At 38.7% G+C, this 19,994-nt stretch overlaps 2 protein-coding genes across 2 annotated transcripts; one reads left to right on the top strand and one right to left on the bottom strand.

Moving 5' to 3' along the window:
* Positions 1-1,672: 1,672 nt before the first annotated feature.
* On the bottom strand, positions 1,673-2,674 carry OR52B6 (olfactory receptor family 52 subfamily B member 6; the record flags this gene model as incomplete). The annotated part of the gene is made up of 1 exon (XM_080640645.1): positions 1,673-2,674. Exon 1 carries the CDS (start codon positions 2,651-2,653, stop codon positions 1,673-1,675), a length of 981 nt encoding a protein of 326 aa, XP_080496771.1. The 5' UTR covers positions 2,654-2,674.
* Positions 2,675-15,036: 12,362 nt separating this feature from the next.
* On the top strand, positions 15,037-16,032 carry LOC308233671 (olfactory receptor 52H1-like; the record flags this gene model as incomplete). The annotated part of the gene is made up of 1 exon (XM_080640644.1): positions 15,037-16,032. The coding sequence occupies one exon, from the start codon at positions 15,037-15,039 to the stop codon at positions 16,030-16,032; it is 996 nt and encodes a 331-aa protein (XP_080496770.1).
* Between the last annotated feature and the right edge of the window lie 3,962 nt (positions 16,033-19,994).

Genomic DNA, 19,994 nt, shown 5'->3' with positions numbered 1-19,994 from the left:
TGAATACTGGGAAAAGTCCTATTTGGATGGTAGATTCCAGGTAAGTTGTCACATTTTCCTTAGTTTTTCTTGAGATGCTGAGGATAAAAAGGGATTTGAATAATAGAAGAAAGTGAGGTGGACATTACTATAGATTTCTAAACAAAGAAGTCAAAGGTGGATTTTAGTAGAACATTTATTTTACTTTATTTTATTTTGTATTCACTCATTTGTATTCTATATTCCACCAGAAACATTTCTGCAAACCAATAAAAACTATTTATAAACATTACTGTTAGTGATTGATTAATATTTGATAGTAAGTATATATTAAATAGCATTCTTTATTTACTAGAGGCCCGGTGCACAACATACATGCACTGGGGAGGGGGAGGGTCCCTCAGCCCAGCCTGTGCCCTTTTGCAGTCCAGGACCCCTTGGGGGATGTCCGCCTGTGGGGAGCAGGCCTAAGCTGGCAGGCAGACATCCCCCGAGGGGTCCTTAGCACTGCCATGGAGGCGGGAGAGGCTCTTGTCACTGCTGCTGTGCTTGCCAGCCAGCTTCTGGCTGAATAGTGCTCCCGCTGTGGGAGCACACTGACCACTAGGGGGTAGCTCCTGATTGAGCATCTGCCCCCTGGTGGTCAGTGACCAGTAGTTCTGCTGTTTGGTCAATTTGCATATTAGCCTTTTATTATATAGGATTATCATTCATGCAAAATATAAAAGCTATTTTCCTTTTTTTCCTGCTATTGTAAATAATTCTGGAGTTAATGATTTTTCCCCATAAATCTTTGTGCTCATTTCGGACTTTTTCCTTAAGCTACATTCCAAGAATAAGAATTAGTAGGTCAAAGAGAATGAACATTATCAAGGCATTTGATTCATATGGCTAAATTTCAAATGATTATACAGACTTATACTTCTATTGTAAGTATGTGATATATATGAAAGACCATCTCAAAAGATTACGAGTTTGTAATCTTTGTTGATCATAGATTTTTTTAGACTATTATTACATTACTCACAGTGAACAAAGAGTATAAAAATGTCAGCTAACCTATATTGTGAGTTGGAAAAAAATATGTAAAAGTGGACATTATTTTATATCAGTTAGTGATAATAAAAATAAAATAGCCAATTAGGATCAGGACTAGGACATTTGAAATGTCTTCCTCAAGTGTAATCATAAGGCGTGGTCCAATAGAAGCTGTCTCATCTGAGTCCCACTGCCTGAGCTGAATCGCTTCCATGATTTATTTATTATTTATTTTTAATTTATTTTCAATTAGAGTTGACATACAATATTATATTAGTATCGGGTGTACAGCATAGTGATTAGACATTTATGTACCTTACAAAGTGATCACACTGGTAAGTCTAGCACCCATCTGACACCATACATAGTTATTACAATGCTATTGACTATATTCCTTTGCTGTACTTTACATTCTTGTGATGATTTAATAACTGGCAATTTGCACTTCTAAATCCCTTTCACCTTTTTCACTCAGCCTCCAAATACCACTCCCATCTGGGGACAAAGAATTTGAGTAGATCATTCATTTAAATAAATTAGCACATGGGTGAGAATGACCCAAGATAACTGGAAGATGTAGAGATGAGGATATGGTGAATATGAAATATGAAGATAAATATGTAAGGGGATTAAGTTGAGCTCAAGTTGGAAACCTTTAGTTACATTCCTTGACAAGGTTTGAAAACATCTGTTTAGCCCCTTCCAAAATTGACTTGGTCCTCACTCCATAAATAATAGGATTGAGCATTGGTGGGATGACCACATAGAGATTGGCCAGAAGGATGTGGACATAGCTTGGGATGAGTCTCCCACCAAACCTATAGGCAAAGACAGAAAAGAGGGCAGGAATGTAGAAGAGTAGAATGACACAGACATGGGAGCCACAAGTGCTCAGGGCCTTGGACCGGGCATCTTGAGAAGGGAGTTGAAAGACAGCTCGGAGGATGCGGATGTAGGAAACAGCGATAAGGATGATGTCCAGGCCAGTGGAGAGTAGAGCAGCTGCCAGCCCATACCAGACATTGATGGAGATATCAGAACAGGACAGACGGGCAATGCCCATGTGCTCACAAAATGTGTGTGCAATGATGTTGATCCGGCAATAATGCAGGCGCTTGAGGAGAAAGATGGATGGAAACATGATGATGAAGCTGCGGGTCAGGGTGGCAGCAGTGATCTTCCCAATGACTGTGCTTGTGAGGATGGTGGCATACCGCAGAGGGGAGCAGATGGCAACATAGCGGTCAAAGGCCATGGCCAACAGGATTGCAGAGTCGGCCACAAAGAGGAAGTGGATGAAGAACATCTGGGTGAGGCAGCCATCAAAGGAAATGTGGCTAGAACCTAACCAGAAGTTGGCCAGTGCTTTGGGCATCGTGGCAGTGGAGAGCAAGACATCAGCACTGGCCAACATGGACAAAAATATGTACATGGGCTCATGCAGGCTTGGCTGGGAGAGAATAACACAAATTAAAATGCTGTTGCTTGCCAGGGCAGCTACATACATGGTACAGAAGGGGATGGAGAGCCAGATGTGTAGATACTCCAGCCCAGGGATGCCAATGAGGAGGCAGCCTGCCATGCGAGTGTCTGAGTTGTTTGTAGTAGCTACGCTGTTAGCAGATAAGAGAGTCATGATTTTCTGTAGAACCTTCACCTGTGCCACAGGGGAGAAGTAGCTTCAGACTTGGTAAACATTAGCAGAGTGCACATAAAAGCTTGCAAACAACCACAAGGTCTGCGCATACTCACAGGTCCTCCAACCATTATGGGCTCTGCACGTAGGCATTTTCCCTATAGACAATCACATGTGAGTTGTGCACAAAGTGCACAGTTAAAGACCCCTGCTCATAGACAGGCTCTCCATATAGCTGTAAGACTTTCTGGAAACTCGTTACCAGGCTTAGCACAGTGACACAGGTTCTGAAAAGAGCAGGATTAACTAGAAAGTAAAAAACAATCTCTATAATATCTTTGGTTATGTAAATTGTAATAAACTGCAAAAGCCTCAGGCTGCAGTCCCATGTCAAAGATCTGCTCTGTCAGACTGTGTGATTTTGGACAAGTCACTATCTTCTAAGTAACAAATTTTTTTGATCTTTCAATGAGCATAATGCTTGTCTTGTTGGTGTGTTAAATTAAATCTTGTCTGTGGAAATGTTATTAAGCTCTGTGGTGCTTCCTGAGTCACCTCTGTGACTCTGAAGTGTGGGGCTGTCACCTAGAACATGAAAGAAAGTGTAGAGCGATGATTCTGAAAGTGTGGTGTCCAGACCAGCATCAGCAGCAACATTGGGGAACTTAAAAATTCTTGGACCCTCCCACCCTTGGGGTTGGAGGCAGCATTCTGTCTCCATGCTGAAGTTTACAAACCACAGATGTAAGAAGGTTTTTTTTTAATATATATATATATTTTATTGATATTTTACAGAGAGGAAGGGAGAGGGATAGAGAGCTAGAAACATTGATGAGAGAGAAACATAGATCAGCTGCCTCCTGCACACCTCCCACTGGGGATGTGCCCGCAACCAAGGTACATGCCCTTGACCAAAATCGAACCTGGGACCCTTCAGTCCGCAGGCTGACGCTCTATCCACTGAGCCAAACCGGTTTCAGCAAGAAGTTTTTTTACTTTCTTCCCAGTCTATTCTACAATCTACATGTCCATGTCTTCTGCCAGGACCAATAATGTCTCAGCCCTAATTGGTTTCTGCATCATTCTCTATGAAAATGTTCAGGCTTCAATTAAATCTAACCTGTGTTTTCCTCATCACTTAGTTAGGATGTGGAGGAAATGACACAACCATACAAATAGACTCAACTACATCTTAGCCCATTGACTCTTCCTCCATTCTATTGAATTACTCTCACAGTGAATATATAACTTTACCACTGCCCAAATGATCATTCCTCCCTTTCAACTGAATTTTCCTCCTAGACTTCAAGACTATCAGGAGACAACTGCTCATATTATTCCACTCTTGTAAATTTATCTTATCTCTGTACCCATCCTCCTCTCATTTCCTCCATTCTCAGATAAACTATTGTTAATGTTCCTTTTGCCTTTCAATGTCTCCCTTGGTATAGTTATGTTTTACTCTACCTAGGAACAAGAAAACTCCCTGAGGTTAATTATTTATTTTTTATTTATAGAGTGCAAAGACAAAATAAGTCAATTGTATTTTTCTACACTAGCAGCAAATAACTGTACAATCACATTTTAAAAGTTTGTAGTGCAATACAAACATAGAAGCATATGAAATGTATGTTAAAAATATAACATACTTAAAAATAAATTTAGCTCAAATTTGCAAAGCCTCTACACTGAGAATACAGAATATTGCTGGAAGAGATTTTTTTTTAATGTAAACAAATGGAGATATATACCATGTACACAAATGGGAAGACCCAATAGATTGTTAAACTATTGATTTTCTCAAAAATAAATTTTTAGTTAGTTTTTTATTTAATTTGAAATTTTTAGCTTTGTGAGGCATGAGTAATAAATAAATATTATATCTATACAAAGTGTAAATATAGCTTAATATATGAATACATTTTGACATTATTACCACAATCAAGTTAATTAACACATCAATCACTTCACATAGTTACCTTTCTCTTTTGCAGCTTTAAATTATTTTTCTTTTTCTTTTTTATTGAATTTATTGGAGTGACATCAGTTAAGAAAATTATACAGGTTTAAGGTGCACAATTCTTCAACACACCATCTGTATAGTGTTTTGTGTGCTTACTACCCCAAGTCAAGTCTGCTCATCACCATTTATCCTCCCTAAACTCTCCTCTACTCCCCTCAGTCCCTCTCCCCTGGCAATCACTGCACTATGTGTCCAAGAGTTTTTTTCTCATTTATTTATTTATTTGCTCAGTTCTTCCGCCCCCCAGCTCCCACTGCCCCACAAACACAGCTGTAAGCTGCTCTCTATTTATGAATCTATCTCTATTTTGCTTGTTAGTTCATTAGATTCCATATATGAGAGAAATCATATGGTATTTTTCTTTCTCTGACTGGCTTATTTCACTTAGCTTAATGTTCTTTAGGTATACACACACAGACACACACACACACACGTAAACACAAACACACATATCCTCAGATGCAGTCATGTATATGTTTATATATGCACGCATATGTGCATAAGTTTGTATGTATGTATGTCTTCAAGAATAATTTCCCCACCTATTCTCTGAGTTCTTTTTCTTTCCTACCTTTCAGGGACTTTGTTCCATCAATTATCTCCCCTCTTCTTTATCCCCAGTTTGTCCTAATTTCCAGATCTTTATCTTTATTATTTATGAACATTCAAATATTTTTAACCTTGAAAACAAACAAAAAATTAACAACAAAAATAAAAATATTTTATTCTGATAACCTGCCTCACTACTTCCTGTCTGTCTCTCTTCTTTCCTTCAGAATTACACCTTTCATGAAACTCTAGATTTGGCTTTGATTTTTCTACTCAGCTCTAGTTCTTCCCTTGTCCCTGACCTTCCTTTCCAGTCCTCATTAAGGACTCCTCTGTCCCTGCTGGATGGCTCATCAAGGGGCTTCCTATTGGTCTGATTCTAGGCTCCCCTCACTCTTCACTCTCCCTGGCCGGATCTTTCCACCTGCCTTGGCTTTATGTAGCCTGCATGTACTAATACCTCACAAATTTATATTTGCCACCTATATTGCTTTTTAAGCTTCAGATCCATTTACTGAAAGACCTCCCAACTGATTTCCTCACCTGGAGTCCTTCCAGGCTCTAAACCAGTCTCCACATACAGAGTGGGACAAAAGTAGGTTTACAGTTATTAGTATGGAAACTAATACAATAATTAATAAACAATAATGCAAGCATAAACTCTGTGTTTCACATACTCACAACTGCAAACCTACTTTTGCCCCATCCTGTATAAATTATGTTTTTAAAAGCTAATTCGGAGCATGCTACTTGACAATAGAGAATAATTTCCCATTGCCTAATAGATTAAGTGCACATGTTCTCTGCTTCTCTACCAATAATGGACAAATGCATGTCTCTGAATTTGCTCTTCTTTCTCTGATTTTTTATTTATTTTTATTTTTTAAAAAACATCTGTATTGATTTCAGAGAGGAAGGGAGAGGGAGAGAGATATATATAGAGACATTAATGATGAGAGAGAATCATTAATTGGCTGCCTCCTGCATGTCCCCTACTGTTGATCGAGCCCGCAACCCAGGCATGTGCCCTTGACCAGAATCGAACCCGGGACCTTCCAGTATGCAGGCCAATGTTCTATCTGCTGAGCCAAACCGGCTAGGGCTGTGGTCTTTTATACATTCCACTTCCTTTATCTTCATCTTTCCCTTTAATGTAGCCAGTTTATATTTTTCACTCAGGAAGACTTTCCTCATTTCCCAAGATTGGATTATGCCTACATTGCCCTGAAGCTATCTATTTCCCTGTCTAGCATTTACCACACTGAACTATTTCCAGTCCCAATATATGATGAGCTCCTTAAGGGTCAGCACTGTGTCTTGTTCACTGGTGTATGGAATAGAGATGCTATGTAGTGAATGTTTTAAAAAAATCATAGAATAGGGAAGTGCCAACCCACTCAGGCAAGTAAAGTTCACACTGTCAAGGACACATACTCATATAAAAATCACAGGTTTATAGTAACATTCTCACCTCAGCTGTAGTCTGTGCCATTTGTTGTGCTCACTCTTCCCACAGCATCACTCATCGTGCTCATCTTCCTCCACTGCACATTCCCACCTTTGTCAGTCATATCAGCACCTGCATAAACTTTTCTCTTCTGATTTCAGTTCTCCTAAATCATCCCCCTCCAAGGCAGCCTTTGTTCACAGTATCTCCCTACCATTTATCACGTGATTTCTGTTTTTACTCCAATTAGGCACCTATTGAAGTCGCCATACCCCCACTCTATGTAACAATCTGAAGAGCTCCACTTACAGTTGTCTCTCTGGCAGCCCCCTTTTCAGACCTTCCATTCATATGCCCAGTTCCCTTACCCACTGGTTCATGCTTCTATCATCTTTGGAAAAACTATCCCTTCTAGTCCAGTGAATTCATTTTCCCATCTGTCTTTCAATCATTTACCTGACGGCACCATCCGGAAACCTTGTCCTTATAAATTGTCTCCCAAATGCAATAGAATAACTGTTCTTTCTGTTGTTCCTCAGTGTCTGAGGATAGAACCTCTGTGTCATTTATGATTCTTACATCCTCCTTAGAAGCCAAATATCACCTACTCATCAATCTTCCCATCTTCACCAGGAAAGTAACCCTCCAAACTGCCCTTCTCCCATCCCACTGTCCAGAAAAACACAGTTCAATCCAGACAACCTAGATAATTCTTTAGCCCTCCATCCCTTCTTGAACATTGCTATAGAGCTTTCTATGCATCTGGTACTTATTTCCTATCCATCCCTCCACATTTATAATCACCTCTCCAACCTGACCTAGACTTACCTCTTCGATGCCACCTTCTCAGACTCACAGTGTCTCAGTTCAATATTTCATAAACAGCTTAACTTCCTTAATATATAGAATTGACTCTCAGGCCTTGCTTCATATGGTGTTTATTCCCTCCCGTCCTTTGGGAGCAGAGATTCCCCTCCCTCTTTTTATCTTTCCTTCCCTCAGCTACAAATTCCTCCTCCACCACTTGGGCAAATATGCCTTTGTTCAAATGGGAATCTAAGGCACATAGGGATATGCTCTGGCATAGAGCCAGATGGAAGAGATCTATTGTTAGACACACTGAGCATCTAAGGGGGGATGGTCAGCACCTACTCAGAGGCTCTTAGCCTAAAAGTTTTCACGGAACTTGCTTTTGCATTTCCCATTTCAATTACCCTCCATACATTCAATCCTACTCTTTCTTGCCATTGTCCTTCCTATAGCATTTTTCTTTCAGCCTTTTTTCACTTATCACCTGTCTAGATTTTATTTTTAAAACCCTAGTTGTTGTTGTTGTTGTTGTTGTTGTTGTTGTTCTTCTTCTTCTTCTTCTTCTTTTTCTTCTTCTTCTTCCTCATTGCTTTCTCTTTATCCTTTCACTGCTCCTAATATCTATCATATCTATATGTCATCCTAACAGAAAGGATATATGGGAATTATCACCCTCGTCTTCTGCATTCAAAAATTTGACAAGCCTGGATTTATCTGTTCTTTGGGTTAGAATTTCAGGTCAATGTCCCCTTACTATGACCAGTAATTATAATACAGCAGTGGGTACAGAGTGCTGTGGAAGTCCAGAGACCAGAAGAATAATTCTTCCTGGTATTGGTTGGGGATACTTTACAGACAGTCACACTGCAGTTGGGACTAAAACGTTTGTGTGTGTGTGTGTGTGTGTGTGCGTTGTGTGTGTGTGTTGTGTGTATGTGTGTGTGTTTTGTGTGTGTGCATTGTGTGTGTGTTGTGTGTATGTGTGTGTGTGTGTGTGTGTGTGTGTGAGAGAGAGAGAGAGAGAGAGAGAGAGAGAGAGGTTATTGTGAGAGCCAACTGGGACAATGAATGTGAAAGGACTTTACAAATAAAATAAAGATAAATAGTGATGGTAATGCTTTGGAGAATTTGGGTTGAGGGATAAGATGGAAACTAGACTTCTAGAACCAGAACAGAAACCAAGAAACTAAAGACTAGTATTCAGAAGATAGGAAATAATATCAATCAGTCTCAGGTTCCTCTAAAATGAGAATGACTCCCCTTTCTGGCTCAGACCTGACTTAATTTGTGGGTTTGTTTGTTAATTGAGAAAAGGTTTCCTTTATGAAATAGCTTTCAGTATATTCATTAGGTTGTTCAACCATGGTCACTACCAATGTCCTTTTGCTATTCCAGAGTCCCACTCAGGAAATCTCTTTACTTTTAGTTATCATGTCTATGTAGGCTCCTCTTGACTATGGCAGTTTAGTTTTCCAATGTTTTCAATCCATTCTTATATTACTTTAATTTTTAAAATGGCTTTTTGTGTGTTTTTATTTTAAAATGTTAAATTTTTCTTTCATATTGTCAGAATGGATGGGATTGGTGTCGTGTGCTCAATATGATTTTTTTCCATGAAAATCCAACTCTGACATGTTGAAATGAGAGAAAGTCAGTTTCATGTAAGGAGCTCAGAGATCTGCAAGCACTCACTCACACAGCTAGGCAAAATAGTAAATATAATTTCAGGGAAACAGAAGTTTATTTTACCCATTTTTATCCGCCACAGTTGACATACCAAGTTAATTGGCATTCAACCACCTTTAAAACTCTGGTTTATTTTCCTCTGAGGTATTCTGGAATTGATCTGGTTCAGTAAAATGGAGAGTAGTTAGCATCACAAAATTATAATGTATCTTCAGCTCTTTCTGCAGATGTAAAACTTGCTCTGTATTATGTATTTGTTACACGGTTGGAAAGACAATTCACAAATGAAAAGCCTATGTAAGACACTGAGATCTATAGTATTTGGGGGAGGAGTGGCAATACATGAACAGAATCAATAAAATGAAAGAAGGATAAGAAAGTGAGAATATCAAGAATAACAGGTTTCTGCCATAAGCAGCTGGGTGTTAACCATACATTTCCAGTCACATGGTATATTCAATGAATATTCAGTGGCCTAAGGAAGTGGTTTATGTAAAGATTTAATTTTATACATCTTGCTCAGAAATCACTGAGTTTCTTCAGTTCAAAAAGTATCTCAATGCAATGACAAGTAGAGACTAGAAAGCCCCATTCAGTGAAATAGAGCATGATATAATAATTCAGAAAAACCCTCACCTGATGGAGGAGTTGGGGTTGGGAAACTAAATGCATTAAAATTGAAGAGCATTGAAAGCTTGATACTCATATCTGTCCAACAACCATATCACATGGAACTCACCAGTGTCCCTAACCAATCAACTGTCTTATCTTACCTAATAATAGAGAAACATGTAAATTGATCATACCTCCGCTACACCCACAGCCAATCAGAGTGAGTATGCAAATTAACCCAACAAAGATGCGGTTAATTTGCATACATACCTGGGTCCTGGGAACCTCCTTGGCACCCAGGTCACTCCCAGTCGGCCATAGGGCAGAGGCTTTAGGCTTGGGCAGGGGCCGAGCCTGGGATTGGAGGGAAGGGGAAAAATTGATGGAAACATCCTCAGGTGAGGATAAAAAGAAAAATAAAGAAAGAAATGTCATATCCTATGAAAGACACATCTTGAAAATGCTTAAAGAAAGTTGTCATTTTTTCATGATGAAGGGACTGGAGTCCGTGTTGATGAAAATACCTTGGCGGCTGCAGTGATTGGCAGTGGCTGCAGCAGTGGGGTGATGGGGCTGGCACCTTTCCCTGATCAGCCCGGTCACCTCCCGCAAAGGGAGGCCAGACTGCGGCTTAGGTCCACTCCCAATGGGGAGCGGGCCTAAGCCATCAGTAGGACATCCCCTGAGGGCTCCCAAAATGTGAGAGCATGCAGGCTGGGCTGAGGACCACTCCCCAGTGCACAAATTTTATGCACCGGGCCCCTAGTCTCCAAATATTCACATAACTATCTCATGTGATCCAGAATTTTAGGGTCACCAGCACACCATTCTTCCAAGTCAGAACCTGGAGCCTAGCTACAGTGTCTATAAATGACTCATGGACATAGGCCATACCCTGAAGAATCCCAGCACTCCCTGGTTTCTCTCCTGCATCTAAAACTCTGAATCATATCCCATGTGCATGTGATTAAGATCAAGAAAATGTTAATGTAAACATTCATTACAAATAATAATGATATTGACTGGGGACTAAAGTCCCTGGAATCCCCCTAGGTTTTAGGCCCCTGTTTTTTCAGTCTCTTCATCCCCTGAGAAAATGACTAAGAGATAAAAAGGTTATGCTCTGCAGGTGTGTCTCTCTTTCCCAGCTAGAATTAAATGTCTTTCTCCCTGTGCCTCACCTGCTCCATATCCTTTCCTTCTTTCTTTTTCTATGTCTCCTCCCCAATTGTGTTATGTTCCCTCCTGTATCTCTCTGTTCTCATCCTGGAGTTATCCTCTTTCAGCCATTTACTGGCTTTCTAACCCAGCACCAACATCAAAATTAGCTGTCTGTGAGTATTATCTGAATGTGGTAATGGTGATGATGGGAGGAGTCTTGGGGAAGCAGAATGAGAAAGAACAGGCAGTGTTAAAGGACCTTGTGGTCGGCAGAATAATTAATAGCCCCTCAAAGATATGCACAACCTAATCCCTGGAACTTGTACATGTTATTTATATGGCAAAGAAAATTTATGGTAGATAACCAGCTGACTTTAAAATAGAGGTATTATACTGAATTATCTGGGTGATTCTAGTGTAACCACAATGGTCTTTAAAAGCAGAAGGAAATATAAAAGTTTAGAGTCAGAGAGATATGAAGTCAAATTTCTAAAAAGTTTAGAGGTCAGAATGAGATGTGAGGAAGATTAAATATACTGTTATTACCTTTGAAGATAAAAGAAGAGTAAATAAGCCAAGGAAATATATATATAGTATACTAGTATATATTAACACAAGCAAGCAGTGACTGACTTGAAATATCAGTTTTCTACTGAGACTGTATTACTGGTTATTCTATGTGAAATCTTGCCTTCTTCCACGCTGGAAGAAACACATAGAGACAGAAATTATATTCTCAAGAAGAGTTCTTAATCATTAATGCAGGATTGGCCACATAACTGGAAAAAATAATTCAAGAGAATAATAAAAAAATAATGCAAAGCTTAATACAAACATCTGATTGTTTGGTAATATATATATAAACCAAGAACACAGATGATAGTGTGGTGAAGGCCTGGGAGGTGGGTATGGGTGGAGGGGTTAATGGGGGAAAAGGGGGGTATCTATAATACTTTCCAAAGTTAAGCTATATTTTATTTTATTTTATTTTTTTTTTTCAAATTTTTATTAAGGTATTATATGTGTACATATCTTACCATTGCCCCCCACCCCCACCCCACTCCCATACATGCCCTCACCCCCCAATGTTTTGCATCCGTTGGTTACTCTTATATACATGCATATAAGTCCTTCAGTTGATCTCTTATTTCCCCCACCTCTCCCTAACCTTACCACTGTAATTTGACAGTCTGTTTGATGCTTTACTGCCTCTGTAACTATCTTTTTGTTCATCAGTTTATAATGTTTTTCATTATCCCCAAATGAGTGGGATCATGTGGTATTTTTCTTTCATTGACTGGCTTATTTCACTTAGCATAATGTTCTCTAATTCCATCCAAGTGCCTACAAATGGTAGTAATTCCTTCTTTTTTACGGCAGCATAGTATTCCATTGTGTAGATGTACCATAGTTTTCTGGTCCAGTCATCTGCTGATGGGCACCTAGGCTGTTTCCAAATCTTAGCTATTGTAAATTGTGCTGCTATGAACATAGGGGTGCATATATCCTTTCTGATTGGTGTTTCTGGTTTCTTAGGATATATTCCTAGGAGTGGGATTACTGGGTCAAATGGGAGTTCCATTTTCAGTTTTTTGAGGAAACTCCATACTGTTCTCCACAGTGGCTGCACCAGTCTGCATTCCCACCAGCAGTGCACGAGGGTTCCTTTTTCTCCGCATCCTCGCCAACACTTGTCGTATGTTGATTTGTTGATGATAGCCATTCTGACAGGTGTGAGATGGTATCGCATTGTTGTTTTGATTTGCATCTCTCGGATAATTAGTGACTTTGAGCATGTTTTCAAGTGTCTCTTGGCCTTCCTTCTGTCTTCTTTCGAAAAGCTTCTATTTAGGTCCGTTGCCCATTTTTTTATTGGATCATTTATCTTCCTTTTATTAAGTTGTATAAGCTGCCTGTAGATGTTGGAAATTAAACCTTTATCAGTGATACCATTTGCAAATATGTTCTCCCATACAGTGGGGTTTCTTGTTGTTTTGTTGATGGTTTCTTTTGCTGTGCAAAAGCTTTTTATTTTGATGTAGTCCCATTTGTTTATTTTCTGTTTGGCTTCCATTGCCCTAGGGGCAGTATCACTGAAAAAGTTCTTTTGGCAAATGTCTGAGATTTTGCTGCCTGTGGATTCCTCTAGTATTTTTATGGTTTCCCGTCTTATATTTAAGTCCTGTACCCATTTTGAGTTTATTTTTGTGTATGGTGTAAGTTGGTGATCTAGTTTCATTTTTTTGCATGTATCTGTCCAATTTTCCCAACACCATTTATTAAAGAGACTGTCTTGACTCCATTGTATGCTCATGCCTCCTTTGTCAAATATTAAGTGCGCATATTGGTTTGGGTCGATATCTGGATTCTCTATTCTGTTCCATTGATCTATATGTCTGTTCTTGTGCCAGTACCAGGCTGTTTTGAGGACAGTGGCTTTGTAATACAGCTTGAAATCTGGTATTGAGATCCCTCCTACTTTATTCTTCTTTCTCAGGATTGCTGTGGCTATTCGGGGTCTTTTTTTATTCCAGATGAATTTTTGGAGAGTTCTTTCTAGGTCTGTGAAATACGCCGTTGGTATTTTAATGTTAAGCTATATTTTAAAAAAGAACTGTGATTGCACAAGCAGGGCAATAGAGACATGGTCTAGCAAAACTGGAGAAGGTTTCCTGGAAACATTAGCACTTGTAAGGGTCAAGAGCAATGAGTAGAATTTAGACATAGTGAGAAAAGACAGTTTGCATCTATGAAAAAGGCAGCAATACAAGCAATGAGGTATAGGAATAATGGAGAAATACAGAGAGTCCTCTATGAATACATTTTAGGGAAGAATGTGAGACACATTTATATAGGTAGAACCACTCTATATAGGGAAAGTATTGATAGCAAAACAGGAAATAAAAATACTTGTTGGCACAACAGGTGCAATTACATGCTTTAAAACAATGTTGTGTGTGTTTTGGTAATTTTATATTTTGAATAGATCAATACGGTAGCATGAGAAGAGAAGGATTTGCAATATATTGAAAGAACCAAAATTACTTTTTTAAAAAAATGTGTTTTTATTGATTTTAAAAAGAGAGGAAGGGACAGGGAGAGAGAAACATTGATTGGCTACCTCCTGCGGGCCCCCTACTGGGGATTGAGCCCACAACACTGGTATGTGCTCTGACCAGGAATCACACTGGTGTCTTCTTGGTGCATGGGATGATGCTCAATCAACTGAGCCACACTAGCCAGGGTAGAACCAAGATGCTTATTCTATGGTTCCAATTAGTGAGTAAGATGATTTGAGTAGATGAGGAAGTAGAAAAGAAAAAAAGTAGGCAGATCAAACAGGGATTTCAAATAAGGATCATAAGAGCTGGCAGATGAGAGATAGGGACTGAAGGAGGAAGAAGGGTTACCAGGAACTCTCAGGTCACTATGTTCCAACAGTGGGAAAACGATGTGATGACATCCATATGTAGCTGATCAGGAAGTTGGCAGGTAGAAGAAGATAATGAGCCTTGGAACACTATTTATGAGTTGAAAAGGATATTTAGATAGATTGTCTTCCAGATATTGAAGAGGTGGGAGTAAATACTAGGCAGTGGTAGATTGACTCACCAGAGTCCTAGTGATACATTGGCATTAAAAAATGCAGATTTGCTAATTCACACATGGCCCCTCTTATTTATTTAAATGGATATCCTTGAGATTTGTGTCAAGTAAGATATTTAATACTTACATCTTTGAGAAACCTCAAACTGAGTTATTTGGTGAGAGCAAGATAATCTTGGAATTTTAATTGACAGCAAAGGACCAATATGCTCCTAGGTCATAGATCTATTGGGACATGGTTCTAATATAGTAACAGTGCAGTATGGTAAAGTAATATCTATACATGGGTAACAATTAAGGTTTTTGGGAAGCTTTTGATAAATGCTGTAGAGGTTGTGAGAAGAAGTAGATTGCATTTTTTCTTCTAGTGTTTGTTAAGTGATAGGACAGGAGGTATTGTAGTGACAGAAAAGACTTAAAAAGGATTTCATGAACAGTCAGTCCCCAGAATTAAATGTGGTATTTTGTCCTCAGGGAATGACAATCAACATGATGACTGAATTGAATTTGACAACTTTTAATCCAGAATACTTCATTTTGGTGGGGATCCCAGGGCTGGAGCAGTTTCACATCTGGATTGGAATTCCTTTCTGTACCATCTACCTTGTGGCCCTTGCAGGTAATGGCATTCTTCTCTACCTCATCACTATGGACCGCAGCCTCCATGAACCCATGTTCTTCTTCCTCTCCATGTTGGCCTCTACGGACCTCATATTGTGCACCACTTGTGTCCCCAAAATGCTTGGCATATTATGGTTGAAAGCTCAGAAAATCACATTTTCTGGCTGCCTCACACAATTGTTCTTTCTCCACTTCGGCTTTTTTCTGGACTCAGCCATATTATTGGGTATGGCATTTGATCGCTACCTGGCCATTTGCTCCCCCTTGAGATACAGCAGTGTCTTGACTCCTAGAACAATGATCAAGATCATGGTAGGCATTGTTGGTCGGAGCTTTAGTATCATTTTGCCTGTTGTTTTCCTGGTGAAGCGTTTGCCCTTCTGCAGGACACATATCATCCCTCACACATACTGTGAGCACATAGCAGTGGCCCGGCTCTCCTGTGCTAGTATCTCCATCAATATCTGGTATGGCTTTACTATACCTCTAATGGCTATTATGTCAGACCTGATCCTCATTGGTATTTCCTACACTCTCATTCTTCGTGCTGTCTTTCACCTTACATCTAGAGATGCCCGCCAGAAAGCTCTCAGCACCTGTGGGTCTCATGTCAGTGTCATTCTCATATTCTACACATCAGCCTTGTTCTCTGCCATTACACATCGCTTCGGCCACAACATCTCTCGCACCTTTCACATCATGTTTGCTAATCTCTACGTAGCAGTCCCTCCTGCACTCAATCCCATCATTTATGGTGTAAAAACAAAGCAGATTAAGGACAAGGTTGTCCTTCTACTCTTTCCTAAAGGGAACAGTGATCTGGGGATGAGGACATGGAAAATGAGATTGTGGAAAGTCAAGTAATTATATTTATTTAATATAATTTATTTGTCAGAGAGAGAAAAACAAATACCATATGATTTCATTTATATGTGAAATATAAAGAACACAATAAATAAACAAAACAGAAACAGACTCTTAGATACAGGGAACAAACTGGTTGCCTGATGGGAGAGGGGCTGAGGGCTTGGTGAAAAATATGGAATTAAGAAGTACAAATAGGGAGTTAAAAAATAGTCCTGGGGATGCAAAAACCAGCATAGGGAATACAGTCAGTAATATTGTAATTACTATGCATTATGTCAGATGGCTAGAATTATAGGTGGGGATCACTTTGTAAATTATATAATTGGCTAACCATTATGCTGTACACCTGAAACTAATATAAAGTAATATTGAATGTTGACTGTAATTGAAAAATAAAAGAAAACCACAATGACAACAAAATAGAATTTTTTATGTAAATCACTAGCAGAAAGTCCTCCAATAATGGATCCAATGGTTATAAATTTCAAGACTTCATTTCTCTTGGAGAAAATGATTGATAGAATTAAAGAAAGAGAGGTAAGGATTTTTCAAGTCTCAAGAAAATGATAGGCATCAGATGGAAGTATCCTAATTTTCTACCATCAAAAACATAAATGCACAAAATTTTTACTCTTTCTTTGGTCCCTTTATCCTGTTTCAATTTTCTCTTCTTAAAATAAGAGAAAAGCGATTACTTAATTCATAGTCTTGTTGTGAGGATAAATTTGTCTAGCACACAGTCAACTCATAAATTCAATAACCATCAATATATACTGGTGAAAAGTCTAAATAAAGCCCACTCCCAGTTCTTTCTCTGTCCTATATAGTTAATTCTCTATTTGATAATTTCTCTTGACTAACCCATTTTCAAAATCTACATGAAAAAAAATACCATGTTTCTCTTCCTTTCTTCATGATCAACACAGTCTCTTGAACTCTCTATATTAACTAAATGGTACAAAAATCAACTAGTTTCCCATGTCAAAATCTGTTTTTTTTTATTTATTTTCTTTAATTATTTCAAACTTAATTTACTATTGACTATGCCTTCTTAATATCCTTAAATTCATTCATGTTTCACATTAAAATGTGATCACTACTTTTTCTCTGTCCTGGATTTTTCTCAGCAGCCTCATTTAAGAATTTGTTACCTTCATTTTATTTCTCTTCCATCTAATTTTTCACTCAAAAATTAGAGTGCTAGTACTCTAAACTTCAACTAGATCATGTCAGTCCTTTACTTAAAATCATTGAACATCATTGAACAGTTACTCATTTTGCTTAGAATAAAACCCCAATATTCTAACATATCTTCAAAGACCTTTATTACATGATTGGTGCTAAATATTTATTGCTTGCACTGAACCTACATTATGCGAAGTGAAAAAAGCCATCACAAAAGGCTGACATATTGTATGGTTCCATTTTTGTCAAAAGTTCAGAATAGGCACATCTATACTGACAGAAAGTTAATTAGCATTGCCAGGTGATTGGGGGAAGTTTAAATAAAGAGAGTCCAGCCAGCATGCTCAGTGGTTGAGTGTCGACCTATGAACTTGGAGGTCATGGTTCGATTCCCTGTCTGGGCACATGTCGAGGTTGTGGGCTCCATCCCCAGTGTGGGGCATGCAGGACACAGCCGATCAATTATTCTCTCTCATCATTGATGTTTCTATCTCTCTCTCTCCTTCTCCATTCCTCTCTAAAATAAATAAAAATATATTTTTAAAAAAGAGTGCTTAATGAGTATTGGGTTTGTTTTAAGGGTGATGAAAATGTTCTGGAATTAGATAGTGGCAATAGTTGTACAACATTGTAAATGTACTAAAAGCCAGTAAATTACACATGTAAAATGGTTGAAATGGTGAAATTTATTTTGTGAATCTTACCTTAATAAAGAAGTTAAAAAATATGTTTAATATATATAATTTATATATAAAGAGCCTATAGTAATAAGTGTGCCTGATTCCAAAATCTCTGTTCTTATCCACTCATAATCCTACCTCCCAGTGAGGCAGGATTTCTCTATACTGACTTCAGTCCTTCACATCTGAGTTAAACCAACGCTGAAGTATTCAGGCTCATCCTAATCCAAGTATGTCAGGCTTAATAAGAGCTGTAATCAGTGATGTGCTAGAGCTTTTCATACTGGCTCATAAGAGCAAAGTGTTAAATTTTTAGGAATTTTGCCAGGCAGTCACTTGAAATCAGTCATAGTGGAAGTATCTACACTTTGTGACTCAGCAAATCCACAAATCGAATCCCCAAAAGTTAGTTACTTAGCTTTCACCAGCACACCACTGGCTATGATCCCTTTGAAGTCCACTCACTGGCTTGGGTGTGGCCCTGGCCATGATGTCTTAACTTAGAACTTGAGCTTCAGCCACTACTGAGCTCTTTTCTTCTGACCTGTGACTTTTATGTCCCCTGGTAATTTTTCATCCAATCACCCTTCATATTCCTAAGCTTGATAATATTGTTGGGATGGGGAGGAACACATTACTTTATTGTGATTTAGACAGGCTCCTTTAGGTATGTGTATTTATGTGGCTACAGGGAATAGAGTGGGAAGAAGAGACAAGGATGGGCATAAGAATGGCAGCCACCCAAGACTTAGAGGGTTGAGAAGACCATTTATACTGGAAGTTCGTACTGATCCTGTGTTGGGTCTTAAATATTCATGTTATCAGTTTTATCCCGAATGTATACAAGTATTCTGGATCAGGGACAGATTATCATTATTCACATAAAAAGCAAATAATAATTATGTGGTCCCTCACACCCAATTCTTAGCCCTAGCAATGAAGTCCAGGTCAAATGTCATATGAATACAAAGTCAAAAAATGAGAACTGTATTTCTCTGCTTATAAAATCCAGAGAGACTGCTCCTGCTCTCTCTACCTTCCATTCTTCTGAGAAAGTTTCTTTAGAGACTGATGGGAAATAAATCTCTCTGGGGAAAAGATAAGACCATTGTCTTTATCTCTAAAACCCAGCCATGTCTCCATACTTCTGGAGTTTAGTTAATCTCTCTGGAGTCCTCTCACTATCTATAGTTATCTCATTCACTATAGTTATACATTAATTTCCCAAGACTTGGTCTTAGCCCAGGATCCCAAGATTTTGACAAAATTTATTCAGAAAGTCTGACTTGGGAAAAACACAAAAAATGTATTTTCTCTATACCCCACAATAGGCCAGAAATCTGAACAGACAGTTGGAAAGAAAGAAGTTCCATGGTTATGGAGCAAGGTAAAATTTTTTTGAAAATTTCCATAGGGGATTTTGAAGGATAAGAAGTGCAAGGCTGGCCCATACTGCCTGGAAATGTGGGCAGTGCAGATGGAGTGCCTGCACCTGAATTATGCCTGTCTGTGTCATCCTCTGTCTGAAGTGGGCGATGTACATCTGATAGGTTGCTTCACTGTAGGGAGATGAAACCTGATGGGAAAAGAAAGGAGGAGGGATCCAGAAGGACTTTGCCGTAGACAAAGGACAGGGTTTTTGTTTTGTTTTGTTCTTAACCTTTGACCATAAGGAGGATGAAAGCTCATATCAGAGAACATAATGACATCAATGACAGTGACACAACACATTTGCACAGAATTTTATAGTTTCTAAAGTGCTTTAGCATCTACTCTCTTATTGGATCTTCATACAACAACCCTGTGAGATAAATGTTGAAAAGTTTAAAAAGAGGAGGGCTGTATAGAGCACTCAGCATCCAAAGCAGATTACATCTCCAAACGCTTTACTTAATTATCTTGTTTTTTTTTTTTTTTATCTTCCCAAATCATGTACTTACAGCAGTAAATGTCATTTCATTTGTGTGCACGGTGCTATCAGGTATGCACATTTGTATAACAAGACTGTTCAGGTCTTTTGTGAATAAGATGAACTAGAAGGGGGGGATCCTCTGTGTTTCCCCAATTTGTACACAATGTTGGTGTTCACTCATT

This window comes from Plecotus auritus (assembly GCF_963455305.1).
Source record: "Plecotus auritus genome assembly, chromosome: 9".
Classification (NCBI taxonomy): domain Eukaryota; kingdom Metazoa; phylum Chordata; class Mammalia; order Chiroptera; family Vespertilionidae; genus Plecotus; species Plecotus auritus.
Note: the sequence above shows the minus strand (reverse complement) of the source record. Positions and strands in the feature narration are given on the sequence as shown.